Below are 18,780 nucleotides of genomic sequence, written 5' to 3' on the forward strand. Positions count from 1 at the left end.
CCAAGTCAGCTAGCAGTGCAAAAAAACTTGGCCAACGTAGATTTCTGGAGGAACAAACTATTGCAGCAGTTGGGTATTGAGAGATTGATCACCTGGGGCTTGTAGCTTGCCTTGAGCAAGCCCATGTGCACTCCTTCCAATTTATTGTACTCCAGTAGTTTACTTATAATAAAATTGACCATTTTGGTGTTGCGGAGCATTTTTCTGTTCATGGGTGTTTGCTGAAATTCATTGTGTTGTTATTTTTGTGCATGTCTTTGATTATCTCTGTAAAATTTCTATTTGGAATATTACAGTGGTATCAGAGCATAATCTTGGCCAACTGTGGGGGAGCTAACAAGGTCATGGAGGTTTTGGCCATGCATGCATAGTGACTAGTGAATTTATGGGCACTCCAATGACACAGAAAGAGAAGAGTACACAGGGGATCATCGGGGAGTTGATGAGGCAGAACCAGCAGTTGAGGAGACAAAACCAATAGGTCCTAGAGAGAATGCAAGAAATGATGGGGACATTGAGTCATACCCATCAGAGAAGCCATGTGCATGCGCACACAGCCCAGCAATACAACACCCATACATATGGCCAATTTGGTTGTCCTACCATGCATCATTTTTTGAATGAGCCAGAAGAGAAGCATGGGTCAAGGACAAGATCATCCTGTAGAGGAGGGTAGTTAGAGGGTGAGACCATGGGGCGTTTCTACTAGTGGAGACCGGGCCTTAGATGTCAGGAGCCTAAGGAGGAGATTGAGCATGAGGAAACGCAGGATGGTGAGGGGCACATCGATATACCCGGTGTGGCGCAGGAGTCACCATTGTTGAAGACCTCTTTGGTAGTTCCAGCTGACACCTTGTTTGAGGGCGTAGAGCATACACTCAAAGGGCCATCTATTGATGAGATGTCGACAGTTGATGAGGTACCCAGTGTTATGACCGAAGTTCTTGGCGATGGCCTCCCACAGCAGCTTGATGAAGTGCCTGGAGGCATACAGGTCGTTAACAAGGTATTAGAAGAGATGGAGGGGTCCAGAGCTATGACCGAATTTACAGATGATAGTCGCCCTCCACAGTTTCATCAATTTCGGGTCAGCATTCTAGCGTTGAGAAAGAAGGCCACGGCAGTGCGACAGGCCATTCTATAGCAATATGAGGAGCTGGAGGGCATGAGAGCAGTTTGTGCCGTATCAATGGCCAAACTGATTCGCGTTGGGGAACGGTTGGGTTCCCTAATGGTTCAGCGGGAGTGCACATTGGAGCAGCGGGGTAACCCTACTCAGACATACATAGATGATGCTAGTAGCACTAGTAGGTTACCACTACACATTGGAGAGGGAGAGGCAGAGTCACCACGACAAATTGTATGCGTTGAGTAGGATGATGAGATGAGGCGACATGCGCTACACAGTGTGCAACCTTTGCAGGATGGAGGATTAGTCCCGTGTACAAGAGTTCATGCTCTCGATCCTTCCCTTGGGGTTGGATGGCGAGATATTTTGAGTTGGTGCTCGATGGAGTGGGCTAGGCATATGGAGTTGGTCATAGGTCGGGGTGAGAGTCATCAGCCACATTCAGGCATCAGGAATGTTGGAGGCCCAGGTTGGCATTCGGATCCAGGTGGGACTACCTACCACTTACCAGATATGCAGATTGACTACAACATTAGTGGTATATTTGACCCAGCGGTTGAGCACAAGCATTCGTTAAGGGAGTCTCAGTCAGCGCTAGTGGCTGGTCAGTTTGTGAGGGGACTCCCTAGGTTTTTTGGTATGATGGTCGTACATTGGATCACAAGATGATCAACATACTCTGGCAGGAGTCTGTTGGAGGTAGCATTGAAGACCACTAGATAGTACCTTGTTTGGGGCCAAGGACTCTCTACAATTTGTTGGGACTCAGCAATCACTGAGGAGCAACACAATGGTGCCATCTCCATTGGTACATATGAGGATTCTCCTCTTGTGTCTCTCAGGGAGGATTTGGAGGCGAGGCCCATGCATTAGAGGGTACGGCTATACGACAGTGGAGGAGGCGATACCGGTAGGGTGCAAGTCGATGTGTACTATCTCAATTTTAAATCCTGTCATTCAGTGGCATGTAGCAGCATGTAGCATTGAGCAGTGGTTTGCCGACGAGCACATAGATGAATGGTGGTGTGTTGTGGTGCGTGAGTTTACCCCATGGAGTGAGAGGAGGCGTACCATTAGATGCAGCTCACCCCGTATGGATGGGCGCATTGTTGAGCATCTAGGGACATCCTGCTCAGCAGAGTCAGGTCTTCGATGGAGTTATCAGCAGGACCAAGACAGAGAGAGGGGCATCCATGGGATTACCTTTCTGTATCCATGCGAACTATTGGGCATACTCGTGGGGACTTACATACCTATCGCTCTCCAGCATGGCTTACAGTTGCTGAGGGTTGGGTTGTTTCCCCATGATGCCCTCAGTACAGGTAGCAGGACATGGGAGGCTCACCATAGACAGTTGGATGAGACACAGTGTTTCATGCGCAGGAGGGAGACGCTCCAGTTGACGCATTTGGTGGGTGCACAAGCTAAACAGATACCGACTTAGGGATAGCGTGTTCTACTACCGAGGGAGAATATGTTCCACCCCTATGGTCACACTTGGGGAGGTGATAGCTAGGGAGATGCATGATACACTTTTGGCGAGGCAGTCTGAGGCGCTACATATACATGAGGGGCAGTGGATGGTAGACTTCATTTATAGGAGGGTGTCTAGACTCCCAGCAGTGTTCAGGTGCATCAACAAGAGTTGGGATAGCAAATTTCACTGTGCGGTTTGGGAGGAGCAGGTTAGATTGGCATGCGTGGGACAGAGTCCTGATACTTGGGGTCCACCTAAGGGATACATACAGCGGTCAGAGACGAGGGCTAGGTGGTTCTAGTAGGTAGCAGTGCTACACAACGGCCGCCCGTAAGGAATGGGAGTTGTGAACTCCCAATACGGTTGGGGGATACAGGGTTCTAGTTGGAGAGTGGATCACTCCACTTCTCGATGGGAAGGGTTACGATGGAGGGTGATCCAATTCTTTCCCAGGCTAACACATGGGGAGTCACTGAGACCTTCGTTATATGGCGAGGCAGGCTGTTGCTTAGGATCGAGGCTAGACGTGGAGTGGTGGACTCGAGCATTGCAAATTTGACATGGCAGGTTGGTCCTAGCACTGATCGAGATAGATATAGTGGTCGAGCGTTACCGAAGTGGAGGGTCCAATACGAGCATGTTCAGCAGTCAGGCATGACCGGGGTGTCAATATGTCAGCAGGATAGGTCCCTTCTGCGACAAGCAGGGGATTCTGGCATAGGAGGGTTTAACAATTCAGCTACCCATAGAAGTGAGTTGGTTTCTACAAGGGAAGGTCATCCAAATCTTCCATTGGGTTTTAGTGATTCGTTGATGGTGTGGGGAACTTCACCGGTGTGGCAAGGTGATCAGCAGGAGGAGATTAGGGGAAGCTCGGGAAGACGACGGTTCAATCCCACCAGGATTGGGTTGCATCTTCAGGAATCCACTCTTGAAGCAAACAAGAGGGACTATTTGATAGAGCAGTTTCACGAGGAGATGATCAAGATCTTATACTACCACTACTTAGTGGCGGTGTGCAAAAAGGTGTATGGTGCCTATGATGAGCTCGACAACGAGTGGAGTAAGGGATACCTCATGTAGATCAGGATGGATTGAGATCTTGGCAGGACGGGGCAGAGATCAGGGATGGTTGGGTAGGTACATTTGGGACCCCGGTATTGTGCGTAGAGACTATTGGGGTCAACTGAATGAGAGGGTGCTTGTTTAGGCATTGCTTGAGGACAAGCAATTTTTGGTGGGGAGGACTGTAATGTCCCCAATTAAATTAATTTGGCTAAGAAGAATTCCCATTTTTTTCCATTAGGTGTTGGGAAATATTTTGGCAGGTAAACCTCGGAAAATTGGGTGGAGGGAGTCTCCACTTAATTTTTGGAGAGATGGAGGCCACTGACATTAGAGAAAAGTAAAAAAATAAACTGGTAGTGGGATGTAGGGGGCCACCCCAAAAAGGGGAATTCAAATCCCTTAGGAAAATCGAGCTAGGGAAAAGGAGGTCAAATTGGTGGGGCCCACAAGGAGAGAAAGGGGGCAACAAAGATAAATAGAAGGAAGACACATCATTTTGGGGACTTTTTGACATTTTTATAATTGATTGTCACTCTAGTTGTTTAGCTGAGTTACAAGTGTTGCTTAGCACAAGAGCTTCCCAAGGAGTGAAGCTCAACCTTTCTTCAGGGGACTTCGAGTGCCACCCTAGGAAGGATTTTCTCTTGCTTTGGAGGTTGGGAGAGGGACATCACACAGGTACACACTATTCTGGTTCAGCTGGGACGCAGAGGGAGAGGCCACGCAATCATTGGGAGAATTGGTGTCGAAAATTGGAGTCTTTATTGCTGCAGGGGTGTTCTTGGTCAAATTCCAGCCAAAGGAGGGATATTTTGGGAGGCAAAAGGCAGTCCCTCACTGTTGTACGAATTGTTGAAGCTTGCTACTGCATCATCCCTCACAAGCCTGCGCAATTCTTCTTGGGCAATTGTTGTGTGGGGTGTCGGTTGGAGGATTTAGGGGTTGAGCTACTAGGATTTCATTTACAAGGAGATTGTGGGGAGATTGCTAGCATTTTGGAGCAGCAATTTATCATTTTCTGCTACAGGTGGAGCGTTTTGGTATTTGAGGAGGGTCAAAACCAGAGCAAACCCTTTCTGGGTCTTTCTGGGGTTTTTGACAAGGATCACAGCCCTAAATTTACAGAATTTTATGGGCAGTTTTAAGGGGCCAAGTCAACCAACAGTGCAAAAAAACTGGGCCAACGCAGATTTTTTGAGGAACAAACTATTGCAGCAATTGGGTATTGAGAGATTGATCACCTAGGGCTTGTAGCTTGCCTTGAGCAAGCCCATGTGCACTCATTCCAATTTATTGTACTCCAGTAGTTTACTTATAATAAAATTGACCATTTGGGTGTTGCGGAGCATTTTTCTGTTCATGGGTGTTCGCTGAAATTCATTGTGTTGTTATTTCTATGCATGCTTTTGATTATCTCTGTAAAATTTCTATTTGAAATATTACAAAGATATTCTACTTTGCCTACTGTAAGGTCCCTGGCCTTGAGCACGCACAAAAGCTTGTCCAAGTGGCGAAAAACCAAAAGCTTAGCGAAAGGCGAGTTTGGTGGAACGAACAAGGGCACTTGCATGAAAGTGAGCACACCCACTAAACGACATGGGCGTCCACATGAAGGCGAGCATTCCCACCAAACGACATAACAGCACAAGGTCACACCAAACGGATTAAGGTGTTGGGTAAGACATTACGTGCCATGAATGTACCCAAAGGCATGAGGGCAAGAGCGCCTGAAGTTGGCGCGCATGACATGGCAGCGGAATGGATGGGCATTCGCGAAGAACTTGGGCAATGGCGTGCGGAACAAGCCGCGACTTGCAATGGCATGGGCGAGTTGATGCACAACAGCGTCATGCGAAGAGCATTCCACCCACATGACAAGGTCGACCACACCCACACTGAAGTGTTTGGTGAATATGTTAGTTCGGCTAGACAGAGATGGGGGTCAACCCAAGTTGGCACGACTATTCAACCAAAGGGCACGGCATATATATATTCAAACAAGTGGGGATGAGGGATAGCAGAAGAATTGACCAAGTGAAGAAACAGAACCACGAGGTGCAAGGAAAGAAATGCTCGCACCTCGTGAGCCAAAATACATAAAGCAAAGAAACAAGAACTAAACCGCAGGAAGATAAATGAAGTTGAAGGAAGAAGGAAACAAGTTGTGGTTAGCTTGGGCAAGCCGAGACATGCGTCGTTTTTCTGGGTTTCTGGGCTTTGGCGAGTCATGCGAGCCACAAGTTGCATGAACCGTTGGCAAGTTTTGTGTTGGGTTCTGGCAAGTCGTGCGAGCTTGAGTGTTGCACGAGACTTTCTTGAAATTTGTTGGAAATTGCATAAGTGTTGAGGTTGCGACCCTTTTGGGTTCAGCCCAACCTTGGCTAGTATAAATTATTGTATAAATTGAAGTTTGTTGAAGTAATAAGGAAAAGGGGAATTTGGTTGGGAGTTCCCCCTCCCATATTATAAATGGTTGTTGCACTTGTGTATTGATATTCATTGTGAAGATTGTTTTATGTTGAAGTGTTTACTGTTACGTTGCACTGTTATATGTGAAAGATTGTTAATGAAGTAATGTGAATGAAGTAAAGATTGTAAAAGCGGCTAAGTGTTTAAGATTAACGAAGGGCTATTGTGTTGAAGTCATTTAAAAACTATTTCGCACATTGAAAATGGTTTTGTTAAAGACACATAGGCTAGAGGCGTAGTTCGAGCAAGTAAGCTTAAGTTAGCCCTTCTCCTAAGGGGGAATGCGTCAATGTCACACGTCTTGGTGAGTCGACAAGCTAAAGACTCGTGCGACTACCGTGGGGGCATGACAATTGGTTCCAAAGCACTAATTCAAAGCTTGGAAATTTATTTTGGTTGAAGTGAAGGAAGTGCAACAACGACCGCTACCATGATAGCAGGTTTTGCAACTTGTTGGAAGGCATTTGTTGAGGCAGATATGGATGTTGCTCCATGGATTGAAGAGATGATGAAGGCAACTAATTCATGGGAAGCTACATAGCAGCAGCATTATGATGGACTTGTGCAGGTCTTGGAGAACATGAACTGCATTGGAGCGAAGATAGTGGAACTGCATAAGGGCTTGGTCACTTTCCAGGAAAAGGTAAAGAGAGATGATTCTTTAGAGGCTCAACTGCAGCACAGCGACCATAGACTCCAAGAGCTCATGGATGAACAAGCTCGTATAAGGGAGGAACAAGCAAAGTTGTGGGAAGAAGTTAAGATCATCAAAAAGAAGCTTAAGAAGGCTTGTGATTGTCGAAAAGCGAAGGAGCCCAACTGAGTCGAAGGACAAGTTGGAGTTCATTCAAGAACTTTGGATGGAGGAAGTCGAACGATGTCTTCCTTGGTGAAAATTGAGAGAACTAGTTGTGAAGTTAAATGTCAAGTAGGAGTGGTGAAGCAACGATCGAAAGAGTAGGAACGTGGTGGAATGAAGTCTACCAAAGTTGGATAAAATTTGAGTGCTTCACACATACTGAAAGATGGAGTAGGTTCTTTGATGAAGGGACCTCAACCGAGTACAAAAATGGAGCAACTCAAGAGGGCAACTAGACCGAAGGTTGAGTTTAAATGAGGAAGAAGTCAAGAAGATTATGGAAGTAAGAAGAAAGCATGGGGTGAAATATCAACAAGATGAGAAGGCTTTAGGCTTAAGTTTTGTGCAGGCGACCATGCTTGGAAGGAAGTTTGTTGCATTCGTGGATTCGAGAGCCTTGAATAGCTTCCTTAGTGAAAAGGCAACGAAGTCGTTGAAGTTGAAGAAGATAGTGGAGACAGAGTTAAGTGCTTTCAAAGATGTCAACTTGCGATTGAAGGCAGTGATAGGGATTCCTAGAGACACACCGGTGAAGGTTGGTTCATGGTTTGGGAAGATGGATTTGAGAGTGGTGTCGATGGATGATCTTGCGAAGGCGTTGGGGATGGAATTTTCGTTGGCAGCCCAAGCCGTGTAGATGATGGACCTAGACTTACTCTTGATCATTGCTGAAGGAAAGACCATGACCGTGCCCATGAGTAGGAAGAGTTGCTTAGGGTATTGTCTAAGGATCTCCTCCATGATATTGTATGAGAAGGACTCGAATGTGAAGCATGAGGTTAGAGACGAGCAAGAAATTGGAAGCTTAATTCAAGTAACGAAGGAGAAGACATTGATGGAGTTGATTATGCAGGTTTCAAGAAGGAAGAAGGATGGAGATGGAGGAACAACTCCTCCCATCGTGAAGAAGGAAGAAGAAGTGGTTCCTATTGTAAGTCTTCATTAGTATGGTGCCAAGGTGAGAGGAGGACCGAGCACCTCTTTAGAGGCAAGTGATGGAGGTGGAAAGACAGGTAGAGACCCAGCAAACATCATAGACTTTTGCAAGTATGCGATAGGCATATATGATTTTCAGCTAACTGAGACAAAGCTTGCGAAGCTGGGATGCACGAAGGAAGAGATTGATGAAGTGCAAAAGTATTTGAAGACACAACATCAATCCAATACGATCGTAGCCAACAGTTAGGGAGGCAACTTCCTAACCCTTGTTTTGCACTAAACCCTTGAAGTTGGGAAGAGTGTGGTTCATCATCTAAAGTAAGAGGGGTTGCACCACAGAAACAAAGGGGACTTTAAGGAAAAGGCCTCACAACATGAAGGCATGGAGCTTGAAGGAGACCATGCATGGAGGATTTCTTGAAGATGAAGATATGACAAAGTGTTGGAGAAACAACCGATGAAGGCATGAGGAGGGGCATTCTCATGGATTGGACGTGACGGTTGGACTGATCACCCAACTAGTTTGAGTCATACGGGCATGCATGCACTGAGATGTGTTGGAGTTGAGTTGGAGTATGGCAGCAAGAGTTCACCGGAGTTGGAGATTTGGTGGTTGAGCGCACCCAAGTGGTGAAAAACCAAAGGCTTAGCAAAAAGCGAGTTCAGTGGAACGAACAAGGGTGCTAGTACGAAGGCAAGTGTACCCACCGAACGACATGAGGATGTACTTAGCGGACCAAATCATTGGGCAAGACGTATGCATAGAACAAACGCGCCGAAAGGCATGAGAGCAAGAGCACCCAAAGTTGGCGTTCACGACATGGCACGAAATGGATGGTCATTCATGAAAAACTTGGGCGATGGCATGCGAAACAAGTAGCAAGTTGTGATGGCGTGGGGCGAGCCAGTGGACGAAAGCATTGTGCAAAGCGCATTACACTCGCACAACAAGGTCAACCACACTCACACTTAGGTGTTAGCTAGACAAAGATGGGGGAAGACCCAAGATGGCATGACTACCCAACCAAAGGACACAACGCGTATATATTTCGACAAGTGCGGAGGAGGGAAGGCTGAAGACTCGACCAAGTGAAGAAACAAAATCATAGGGTGCGAGGGAAGACAATCTTGCACCTCGTGAGCCGAAAGACATCAAGTCAAAGCGAAGAAGACAAGAACTTAACCGAAGGAAGACAGACGAAGTCACAGGAAGAAGGAAATGAGTTGAGGTTCGCTTGGGAAAGTTGAGACATGCGTAGTTTTTATGGGTTTTTGGGCTTTGGCAGGTTGTGCGAGCCATAGGTTGCATGGACCACTCACAAGTTCTGGGTTGGGTTTTGGCAAGTCTTGCGAGCTTAAGTGTTGCACAAGGTTTCTTGAAGTTTTTTGGAATTTGCCTAAGTGTTGAGGCAACAAACTTTTAGGGTTCGGCCCAACCTTAGCTACTATAAATTATTGTATAAATTGAAGTTTGTAGAAGTAATAAGGGAAAGGAGAATTTGGTTGGGAGTTCGCCCTCCCATGTTGTAAATGGTTGTTGCACTTGTGTATTTATATTCATTGTGAAGATTGTTTCATGTTAAAGTGTTTACTGTTATGATGGATTGTTATATGTGAAAAACTATTAACAAAGTAATGTGAATGATGTAAAGATTGTAAAATGGGCTAAGTGTTTAAGATTAGTGAAGGGCTATTGTGTTGAAGTCATTTGAAAACTATTATGCAAGTTGAAAATAATTTTGTTAAAGACACATAGGCTAGAGGCGTAGTCCAGGAAAGTAACCTTAAGTTAGCCTTGCTCTTAAGGGGTAACATACCAGTGTCGCACATCTCAATGAGTCGGCAACCTAAAGACTCGTGCGACTAGCGTGGGTGTGACACCTACCAAAGCTACTGTACTAGCTATTCTTTCCTACGTAGGGCAGGCAACCTATGCCTTTACACTTTTGGCTCCATGACTACATCCAATGGGTTGAATTCAAGTGAATCAAATCCCTTTTAGAGCTCAAATCCAAGCTCATGTTAATGCACCAATAAAGTCAACCACTGCATCCAAGACTATGTTGTAAGTCTCAGTGACCTTGATGGCCCACAAATGCAACATATCTCAAGAGTCAATAAAGGAGACGAAGTGTAAGTCCTACTTGAATTTGACAAAATAGATATCCCTTGGTTGTGGTACCTAAGGCAGAGGTGGAGTCTACTCCATTGGCAAGGGCCATTTACCAATCAACAAAAGAAAGATATTATTTCACTCATCATTGTCCATCAATGAAAGAACTATTAATTGCATTTTCATTGAACGTGAGCATCATCCCCACTTAAAACACTTGTACGCCAATTTACCTTGCTTTATTGTTATCCTACTTAGTAGTTCCAATTCCAAGTCAGCTTTGTTCTTAAGTTTATATATTGACTGTTTCATTTAGATTTATGACCTTACTCTTTGGAAAGAGTTTAACATAAGCTTCTTTCTCTAAAGTGAAAACCTTCTTAAAATTGGGACCAATGGGTCAATACAAAATTGATCAACTTCATAAATGAGACTACCATATAGATCACACTGCCAATATCTTTTACCTTTTATTTTGTTTTTTGTAGCAGCAAGTATGACCTCCAATGTACATTTTATCAAATAAAGAAAAATTGAAATTATAATCTCCACTAAAAACCAAAATGGGTCAAAAGGACTAGGGACTACAACCAGCAATAAATGCCAAGAAAAAGAGATGGGTGTGAAAAGCACCCCTACAAGATATGCAAAAGAGACTGCTTACCAGAGAAAGACAAATCCATGGAGTTGTCATCTGAAGAAATTGGATTTTCACTCAATACTTGCTCTATTTTCTCGGCTACAGATGGAGGCACTCTTAATATAAACTGTTCCTCCATGATGAAGAGAAGCAAAACTGGGAGATCAAGGAAAACAATCATACGTAAGTTTTTTAAAACCATGAGCAAATAAAGTTGAGGCAGGGTCATCTTCACCCAAATTAATTATCAAAGCTAAGTGTTCCAGGTCTAACTTTACTTTACATAAATCATAACAGTTATGCTAAACCAAGGCAAAATGCAAAAGCTAATCCCAAACTACAACATATCAAAAACTTTAATTTCAGCAATCAGAAAGTGATCCCTTGAATAACCTTGATTAGAATCATCCTATCCCAAATTGCACTATAATTTTAGAAAGTTAAAGCGGGTGCCAATTTTAATGGAAGCACAGTTGTGTTCAAGGGCAATAGCCAATAAATTCTGACTCGACAAAATCTGAAGGTTAGTTTCTTGTATCTTCCTATTTGCTAACCTGTTCAGCACCTGTCAACAGATTTCAGACATCTCTTTCATGATGAGCTGATCTTTAGTTAGTTAAATAACTCTAAGTCCAACGCTTGATATGAATAAAGCATCACGTTCCAAATCAAATTATAATCTCTATTCTGCCTACAGAATATGAAGACTTTAGGCAAAAATCAGTTGGTAGTAAACAGAAACTTATACTTTGTTAATGGATAAATCATCTGCAAATTCAAATCAGTCGTATAATTGTTGATTGGATAAGTCATCTGTATATTCAAATCAGTCGTATAATCTTGTACTGCATGTTTTTGCCATCATTAAGAGAAATTAAGAGGGCATAATTTATGTAATTTGCAACTGAAAGCAATAAGGCTTGACATGTTGAAAGTTGGTAGAATGGGTGCTAACACATCCTATGCCATGGAACTGCAACTCATGCTCAAAATATAGCCAGGTGTTATTAGTTATTTGTATTTTCAACAAATCACAAGGTCAAATTATTCTTAATGGTAAAGTTGACAGCTTGTTGTGAGGTTAAAAATCTCATAGCTAAATGAAAAAACCAAGCAATGGCATACCCTGTATCATTGGACTGTATGAGAAGCCAATTTGAAACCTCAAATTTTGTATGACAAGTGTTTTGGTAATTGTTGCACTATGAATTGCATTGAAAACTGCATTTTAAACATGAAATACTGAATTGGCTTTCAAACACATTGTATTTTCAACATGCTTAGATAGTGGCTTACTCACTGCTCTCATACCCTTCCACGGCCTACCTTCTATCCTATCATAGAGGCACAAGAACTGGTGGCTATTGTCTTAATAAGGACCTGTTATCCCTCATTTTTGCATTAGTAGTAAATTGTGATTCTCATCACATGTCAGGAGTTTTACGGGTGACGTATATGGTTGCACACCTTTCGCTGGGAGATGATTCACTTTTGGTTGATCTTGACATGGTGCTACAAATAGATTCAGTAGATTGTATGGTGAGTTTGTCTTGGTTCCTTTCTCTTCAACACTACAATTGATAATGATGATATACTCTTTGATGTTGATAGATGGCCTGACTACTAATGCTCTTATCTTCATATTGCATGCCTTATCTGGATGAATCAACTTATTTGATGAGGATTGTTGGGTGCAGGAATTACACTTAAGCAAACTCCTCAACACTTAATTTGTCAACCCGGGGGATCCATAAACTTAGAGACGAAGCACAGGCAATGCCAGAGATGGTATGAATCTTTCTAATATAAATCCCTACTTTCTTTAAAAGAAAGATTGCAGAATCAAATTAAAAAGAGAAAAAGGCAACTTGAACCATCAAAATAATCAAAGACTGCAACAAGGAAGAATGCATTTGCAAGAGGGAATTAGAAACAAAGGGCAATTGCTCTAGCTAATTATTGTTTAACTACTGAGTGTGTGTTTTTCTTTAGCAGAGACACTTAGCAGTCTCATCAGATGGGCCCTTAAACCTGCTCCTTTAGAGATTTCCTTCTTGCACTAATTTGTCTTGCACTATCACAATCTGCTTGCACTAGTGCAGGAACAGAGATTTATGCAGAAGGTATAAATGGTGTCTTTACTAAAGGCTTTTTACTTCCTGCAAGGGCTTGAACTTTTCCAGGTTCAAAGCACTTAGATCCCATGGCAAGAAACTAGTTCTTGCACCGGATCAGAGCTTCCTGCATTTAGCATTTAATTGCTAAAATGAATGCTTAATTATTGCAAGTGCTATTATACTGTTAAATCAAATTGCACACATAAAAAGTGAATGTTTCTGATCTTAACAGAGTGCAGGAATAAAGAAACAATCAATATACATTTATCCTATCATAAGCATTTAATGAAAGAAAGAAGATTGCGGGAAGTAGACTAAGAAGGCTTGCTGCATCACACCAACGTGCACTGGTGCAGGTTCATTTCTCCTGCTTGGACCAGGTGGGGAAAACCAATCAAACAGAATTGCAGAAAAGGAGATATCACACCAACGTGCACTGGTGCAGGGTTATTTCTCTTGCTTGGACCAAGCGGAGGAAAACCAATCTGAAATCAAGTGCAGGAAAGGGAATTTATCTACTTCACACAACAGATCCGCTTTCACTCAGACAGGAATGCATGTGCTTAAAATTAAATCACACTTGACAATGTAAACACAAATTACAAGAAAACAGAAAATGCGGTAAACGAGCTGGGTTGGCTGGGCCCTAGCCAACCAATCCGTTTCCCCTTTAAATAAAAACGTTGCTCAGTACTTTAATCAATTCATCAGCTCAAATACAGAAACGTGATTTGTGAAACATGAGGCGGAGCTCCCTTTTATTAATTCACTGAGGCAAGTACATACGTTAATACATCGTCCAGCCCAGATTCGGGCGATAACAAAATACAGCAACCTGTTACCGCCTCTCTAGCTGTGTCTCTGTTCTATCAAAAACTTCCCTTAGTCCTATTTACATTCTACATTATATAGATCTTTGGCCAAAGGCAAAAAAAGATCATTCAACCGATTACATAACCAAATGCAAAAATTTAGTTTTTCGGCCTTCAAAATTAGACAGTTAGCAAAACTGGCCGTAGCCAATCTCCAGCTTTCGTTCTTCACAAATTCGATATCGGCTGCCTTTGGATCAATCTTGCTGTCGTGGCTGAAGCTACTCAAAACGAGGCGGTGATCAAGGAGGCTCGGATCTGCTGCAAGGATTTGTTGTGCTGGCAACAGTGCAAGATCCGATCCTGCACTAGGATCAACGGTCACGGTAAGTACTCTAACTACCAAATAAACATTGGAGATATCGATAAGTTACAAAGAGTGATTAAAAGTAAGAAATCATGTAATAAATGATTAATTAATGCTAAGTTAAATTAAAAGTATGAAAAATAAAGTTTATACGAAATATGTCACCGTGCTTGGACTGGTGTAAGATGAAGGTGTATAAAAGAGGTAAAACAGCGGTAAATGGTTATGATTTAGGAAGGAGAAAATGGCAAAAAGAGGGCAAATTAGGGGGCTAACATCCTCCCATCCCTAAGCTGTTGTGTGTCCTCACAAAAATCTTTACCTTTGCAAAAAACCTTCAAAACTTTGAGCATTCCAGCTCAATCCTGCTCTGGCATACTGACATCAGCCTGCAATGTTTCAGACTTCTTCTTTCTGATGTTCTTTAGTTTCTTTGTCACCTTTTTAAGTCGCTTGAAACATTGCGCAGCTCAATACTTCCAAAATTTAACTTCTCCTTTCTTTTTCTGGATCTCCGCAGTTAATTCTTCTTTACTCTGTTCTTTATCCTCCTGCGCTTTAGCTATGAGCTGTTCTAAGTTCTGCACTTGAAGCTCTAGTTCAACTATCCGAGCAGCAGGAGTTACCAAATCTTCTTCTTCTTTTGTCTCGACAGGGGCTATGTCTTCCTCAGGGACCTCAATATCCCTCATGGTTACATTAGGAAATTCTCCTTCTGGTTCTTCTTCTTTTGATTCTTCTTCTTCTAGTTCTTCTTCTTGCACTGGTTCTTCTTCTTCTAGTTCTTCTTCTTGCACTGGTGCAGAAGGGGATTCAACGTCCTGTGGGGACTGTGGTTCTTTGCCTGCACCAGATTCTTTATTCTTTTTCCGGGGCCTTTTAATGAAATCTGCCAACAGAGTGTCATCTTCAACCTCTGCAAATTTTGTTGTGTCCGCAAGGATTGACAGGTTGTCTTCTTCGGGGTCTGTGCCTGTACTGGTAGTGTAGAAGGAGTCTCTTCAATAGGTGCACTAGCTGTCTTCTTATTTGGAGATGGGGCCCTTTCTTCTTTTGATTTTTCAGGTTGTTTCCTTTTTGCACTGGTGCAAGAAGGACTCCCCTTTACATTCTTACTCGGACCCTTGCTTGTGCTGGCATGGTCCTCTGTCTCCTTTCTAACAACTGTCTTTTTATGTAGCTATTTTAACAGCGCCTCCCAGGTCATGCCTTTAACTTCTAATTGTTTCTAGACCAAAATCTTTATCAGGTCGTGGTGATATAACTTCTTGTCAGCCTGGTCTGCCCGTCCGTCCTGCACACCCTTGGCCATTTTTTCCAAGCTCTTAAGCAAAAAATAGGGGAAATTCATCCTCCACCAGATGTGTCGGGCGGCTTCGAAATGCTACAACATCCTAAAATGGTACACAAAAGTGCGGGAGTACCTTCCCTCACAGGTTACGAATTTCTGTAGGATGAAAAGGAGGTCCTACCACTGTCCCAGCAGGGCACTGCACAGAACTCCTTCCTTCCAATCTACCTTCATCTTCTTGTCGACGACGAAACGCTACCATCGCTTCCTTTCTAGTTTTTTATTTTTAAACCACTGCTCACCAGTATTTTCCAAGCCTGTCGCTGCTGCTATAAACTCTTCCGTAACCTCAAATTTTAGAGGCCCAATTTTTACTCTGCCATTTTTGAAACTTCTGGCAAACTGTAAGGCCACTTCACTGTTGTGCCTGTCAAACTTTTGCAAGAATTGAAGAAAGCCCGAGTCTCGCAATAGTGCAAGACTATTGTGATACTTAGCAGTCTGTTCTACCCTACTGAGAGATGAAGGTTCGCTTCGAACAGGCAGCATCACTGCTTAACGGTTATGAACAATCGAGAATTTACATGCAACACTGGGAAAATTGGTTCTTATAGATAGGGATCCAACCGTCCACCATCCCTTCCATCTTATCACCCATTCATTCCACTGAAATAGCCATGGATGCACGGCATCTTTGAGATCATGCCGGATTGGTACTTGCAGCGGCGTTTTAACGGCTAGGTGAGGTAATCATTACGAGTGAAGGACATCTAGGATTATGGCGGAAAGGGGCAGTTATATCCAAACAACGGTTAAACACTTCCGCACTCCTTCATAATTCAAAAAAAAAAACTTAGCATTCATTACAAAAATGATCATGATTCTTAACTTAAAAACACTTTGTACTTTAAATAATTTTCTCTTAGTTAATATGATAGCACAAGTACTCATCGACTAAATGAAAGGACTTCTTATAAACTTTCATGATGACCACTTTCCTATGACGTATGCTATGGAAAGAACAAATTGTACTATGTTTCTGACAGGGTGCATGCTTGCACCGCTTAAACTATGTTATTTTGTTGGTACCATTCTGCTTGCATTATTATATAGGACGACATGCTTGCACTAGTGCAAGCATAATATCTGAAAAGAAGAACAAGGAATTTAAATAAAATATAGGCTAGACTTCCAACATGGCTTCCTCAATTTATACTGGAAATTTGCTTCGCCCTTTCTTGATGCTTCAAAGCATATCCTTTTGCTCTTTGTGCGCGAGATCCTGCAATGAATTCATGAGGGAACAAAGAAGCAGGAAAAAGGAAATTTCAGAATGGGAAGGAATTCTGTTACAGGGATTCCAGGAATAGTACCACAAGAGGGGATAAACAGAAGTGGGATAAGAAAAATATTCAAGTGGGGCTTTTACGAAACGGACAGGGTAAATTCAGAAGAATATGGGAAGGTTAATCATTCTGGGATTGAAGAAGAAAACTGAGGGAATATTACAAAAGTGGAATATGAAGAAAGGCAGAAAATTTTATGGAAGGTCTGCTTGCACTGGCGCAAGGAAAAAAAATAACTGCAGCGAAAGCTATGCATTACTTGAATAAAAATATCCATGCTAATTACCCCAATTGTATAAAGGTTGGTTCTGTTGAACCTACTTTTACTTGGTGGTCGCTAGCATATCTAAAGATCAAGCAACATTTTCTTTTTATTATAAATTTTTGATCTTCCTGCCAGCAAGCTGGTTTTCAGGTTGATCCTTCTGCAATCATGTCAGCGAACTGATTTTCATAATTATAGGAAAAAAAAATTATTTTTATTTTTTGTGAAGAAGAAGAATTCATGTTTTCAAAAGGTTGGTATTACCATTCACCACTACCGTCCCAAATTGTTGTTGAACTTGCTATGTAAAATCTTTCCTGGCAAGTGGCTGAAAATACTTTTTTAATCTATGTCCATTTACCAAGAATACTGAATTTTGTCCATCAATAGTTTTAACTTCTACTGCTCCATTCTCGAATACTCGGATCACTTCATAAGGTCCCATCCAACGTGTATGGAATTTCCCTTTAAAAATTTTAAATCTAGAATCATAAAAGAGCACCCAATCACCTGGTAAGAATTGCTTTTTCTGAATAGACTTGTCATGCCACCTTTTGCGTTGCTGCTGAATTAGTATGTTCTGCTGAACAGCATCCCTACGAAATTCATCTAACTCATTTAATTGGAGAAGACATTGTTGTTGTGCCTTAGAGAGATCTAGTCCTAACTGAACTGCAATTCTGAAGGTTTTGATCTGGAATTCAATTAGTAACAGAACCTGTTTGCCATATACCAGCTCATATGGTGTATGTCCCGTGCTATTTCTCCAAGTGGTTCTATATGCCCACAAAGCTTCTGGTAATCTTTCAGCCCAGTCTTTCCGATGCATATTTACTGTCTTTGTAAGAATGGACTCAATCACTTTGTTTGTGGATTCCACCTGGCCATTTGCTTGCGGGTGATACGGTGTGGATTTCCTGTGCCAGATCTTGTATTGCTCCATCACACCCTGTACCAGATTAGAAATAAATTGTGGACCATTGTCAGAAACAATTTCTCTAGGCACACCAAATCTAGTAAAGATTTCAATAAAAAGAAAATCAACAACAACTTTTTCTGTAGCAAAGGAAACAACTTTAGCTTCTACCCATTTTGTAACAAAATCTGTACAAACCAAGATATGCTTTTTACTTAATGATGTTGGATTTATTGGCCCTATAAAATCAATAGCCCATTTTTCAAACGGCTCAATCATAACTTGGGGGCATAAAGGCATTTCATTGGTTTGATTAGGCTGGCCCATTCGTTGACAACTATCACATTGCCTGACATACTGTTTGGCATCCTTAAACAAGGAAGGCCAAAAGTAACCAGCATGCAATACTTTATATGCAGTCCGCTTATCAGCGAAGTGGCCTCCACAAGGTTCATCATGAGCAGATTTCAATATGTCAAACACTTCCTCCTCTCTTACACACCTACGGATAATCAGATCTGGACCAGTGTAAAAGAGATCTCCTTGAATCCAGGAGTATGCAACACTTTTCTGAATAATATTCCGCTTTTCACGAGCGGACAAGTGGGGTGGTGTTTTCCCAGTAACCAAGTAATTAGCAATGTCAGCAAACCATGGAGAATCTGTTGACATAGCAAAAAGATGTTCATCCGGAAAATCATCATTAACAGAATTGCTTCACTAGGATTATCTAATCTAGAAAGAAAATCTGCTACAACATTAGATTTTCCTAGTCTATCAACAATAGTAATATTAAATTCCTACAACAATAGTAACCACCTAGTCACTCTACCGCTAGTCAATGGTTTGTTCATCAAATATTTAATCGCAGAATGATCAGTATGTACAAATACTTCATATCATGTAATATAGTGCCTGAACTTTTTAATTGCAAAAATTACAACTAAAAACTCTTTCTCTGTAATTGTATAA

General features: G+C 42.3%; 1 protein-coding gene across 4 annotated transcripts in view; it reads right to left on the reverse strand.

Moving 5' to 3' along the window:
• LOC149153449 (transcription initiation factor TFIID subunit 7-like) overlaps window positions 1–18,780 on the reverse strand; it is a 102,900-nt gene that overhangs the window by 56,950 nt on the left and 27,170 nt on the right. For all 4 annotated transcript variants that reach the window (XM_089438672.1, XM_089438673.1, XM_089438674.1 and 1 more), the window contains exon 2: window positions 10,719–10,850. In XM_089438672.1, coding sequence (XP_089294798.1) covers window positions 10,719–10,833 — 115 coding nt within the window. In that variant the 5' untranslated portion in view covers window positions 10,834–10,850. The remainder of the gene's footprint in view (window positions 1–10,718; window positions 10,851–18,780) is intronic.

Source organism: Pinus tabuliformis, chromosome 9 (genome assembly GCF_031772625.1).
Source record: "Pinus tabuliformis cultivar Carrire ecotype Pingquan chromosome 9, CPIR1, whole genome shotgun sequence".
NCBI classification, from domain to species: Eukaryota; Viridiplantae; Streptophyta; class Pinopsida; order Pinales; family Pinaceae; genus Pinus; species Pinus tabuliformis.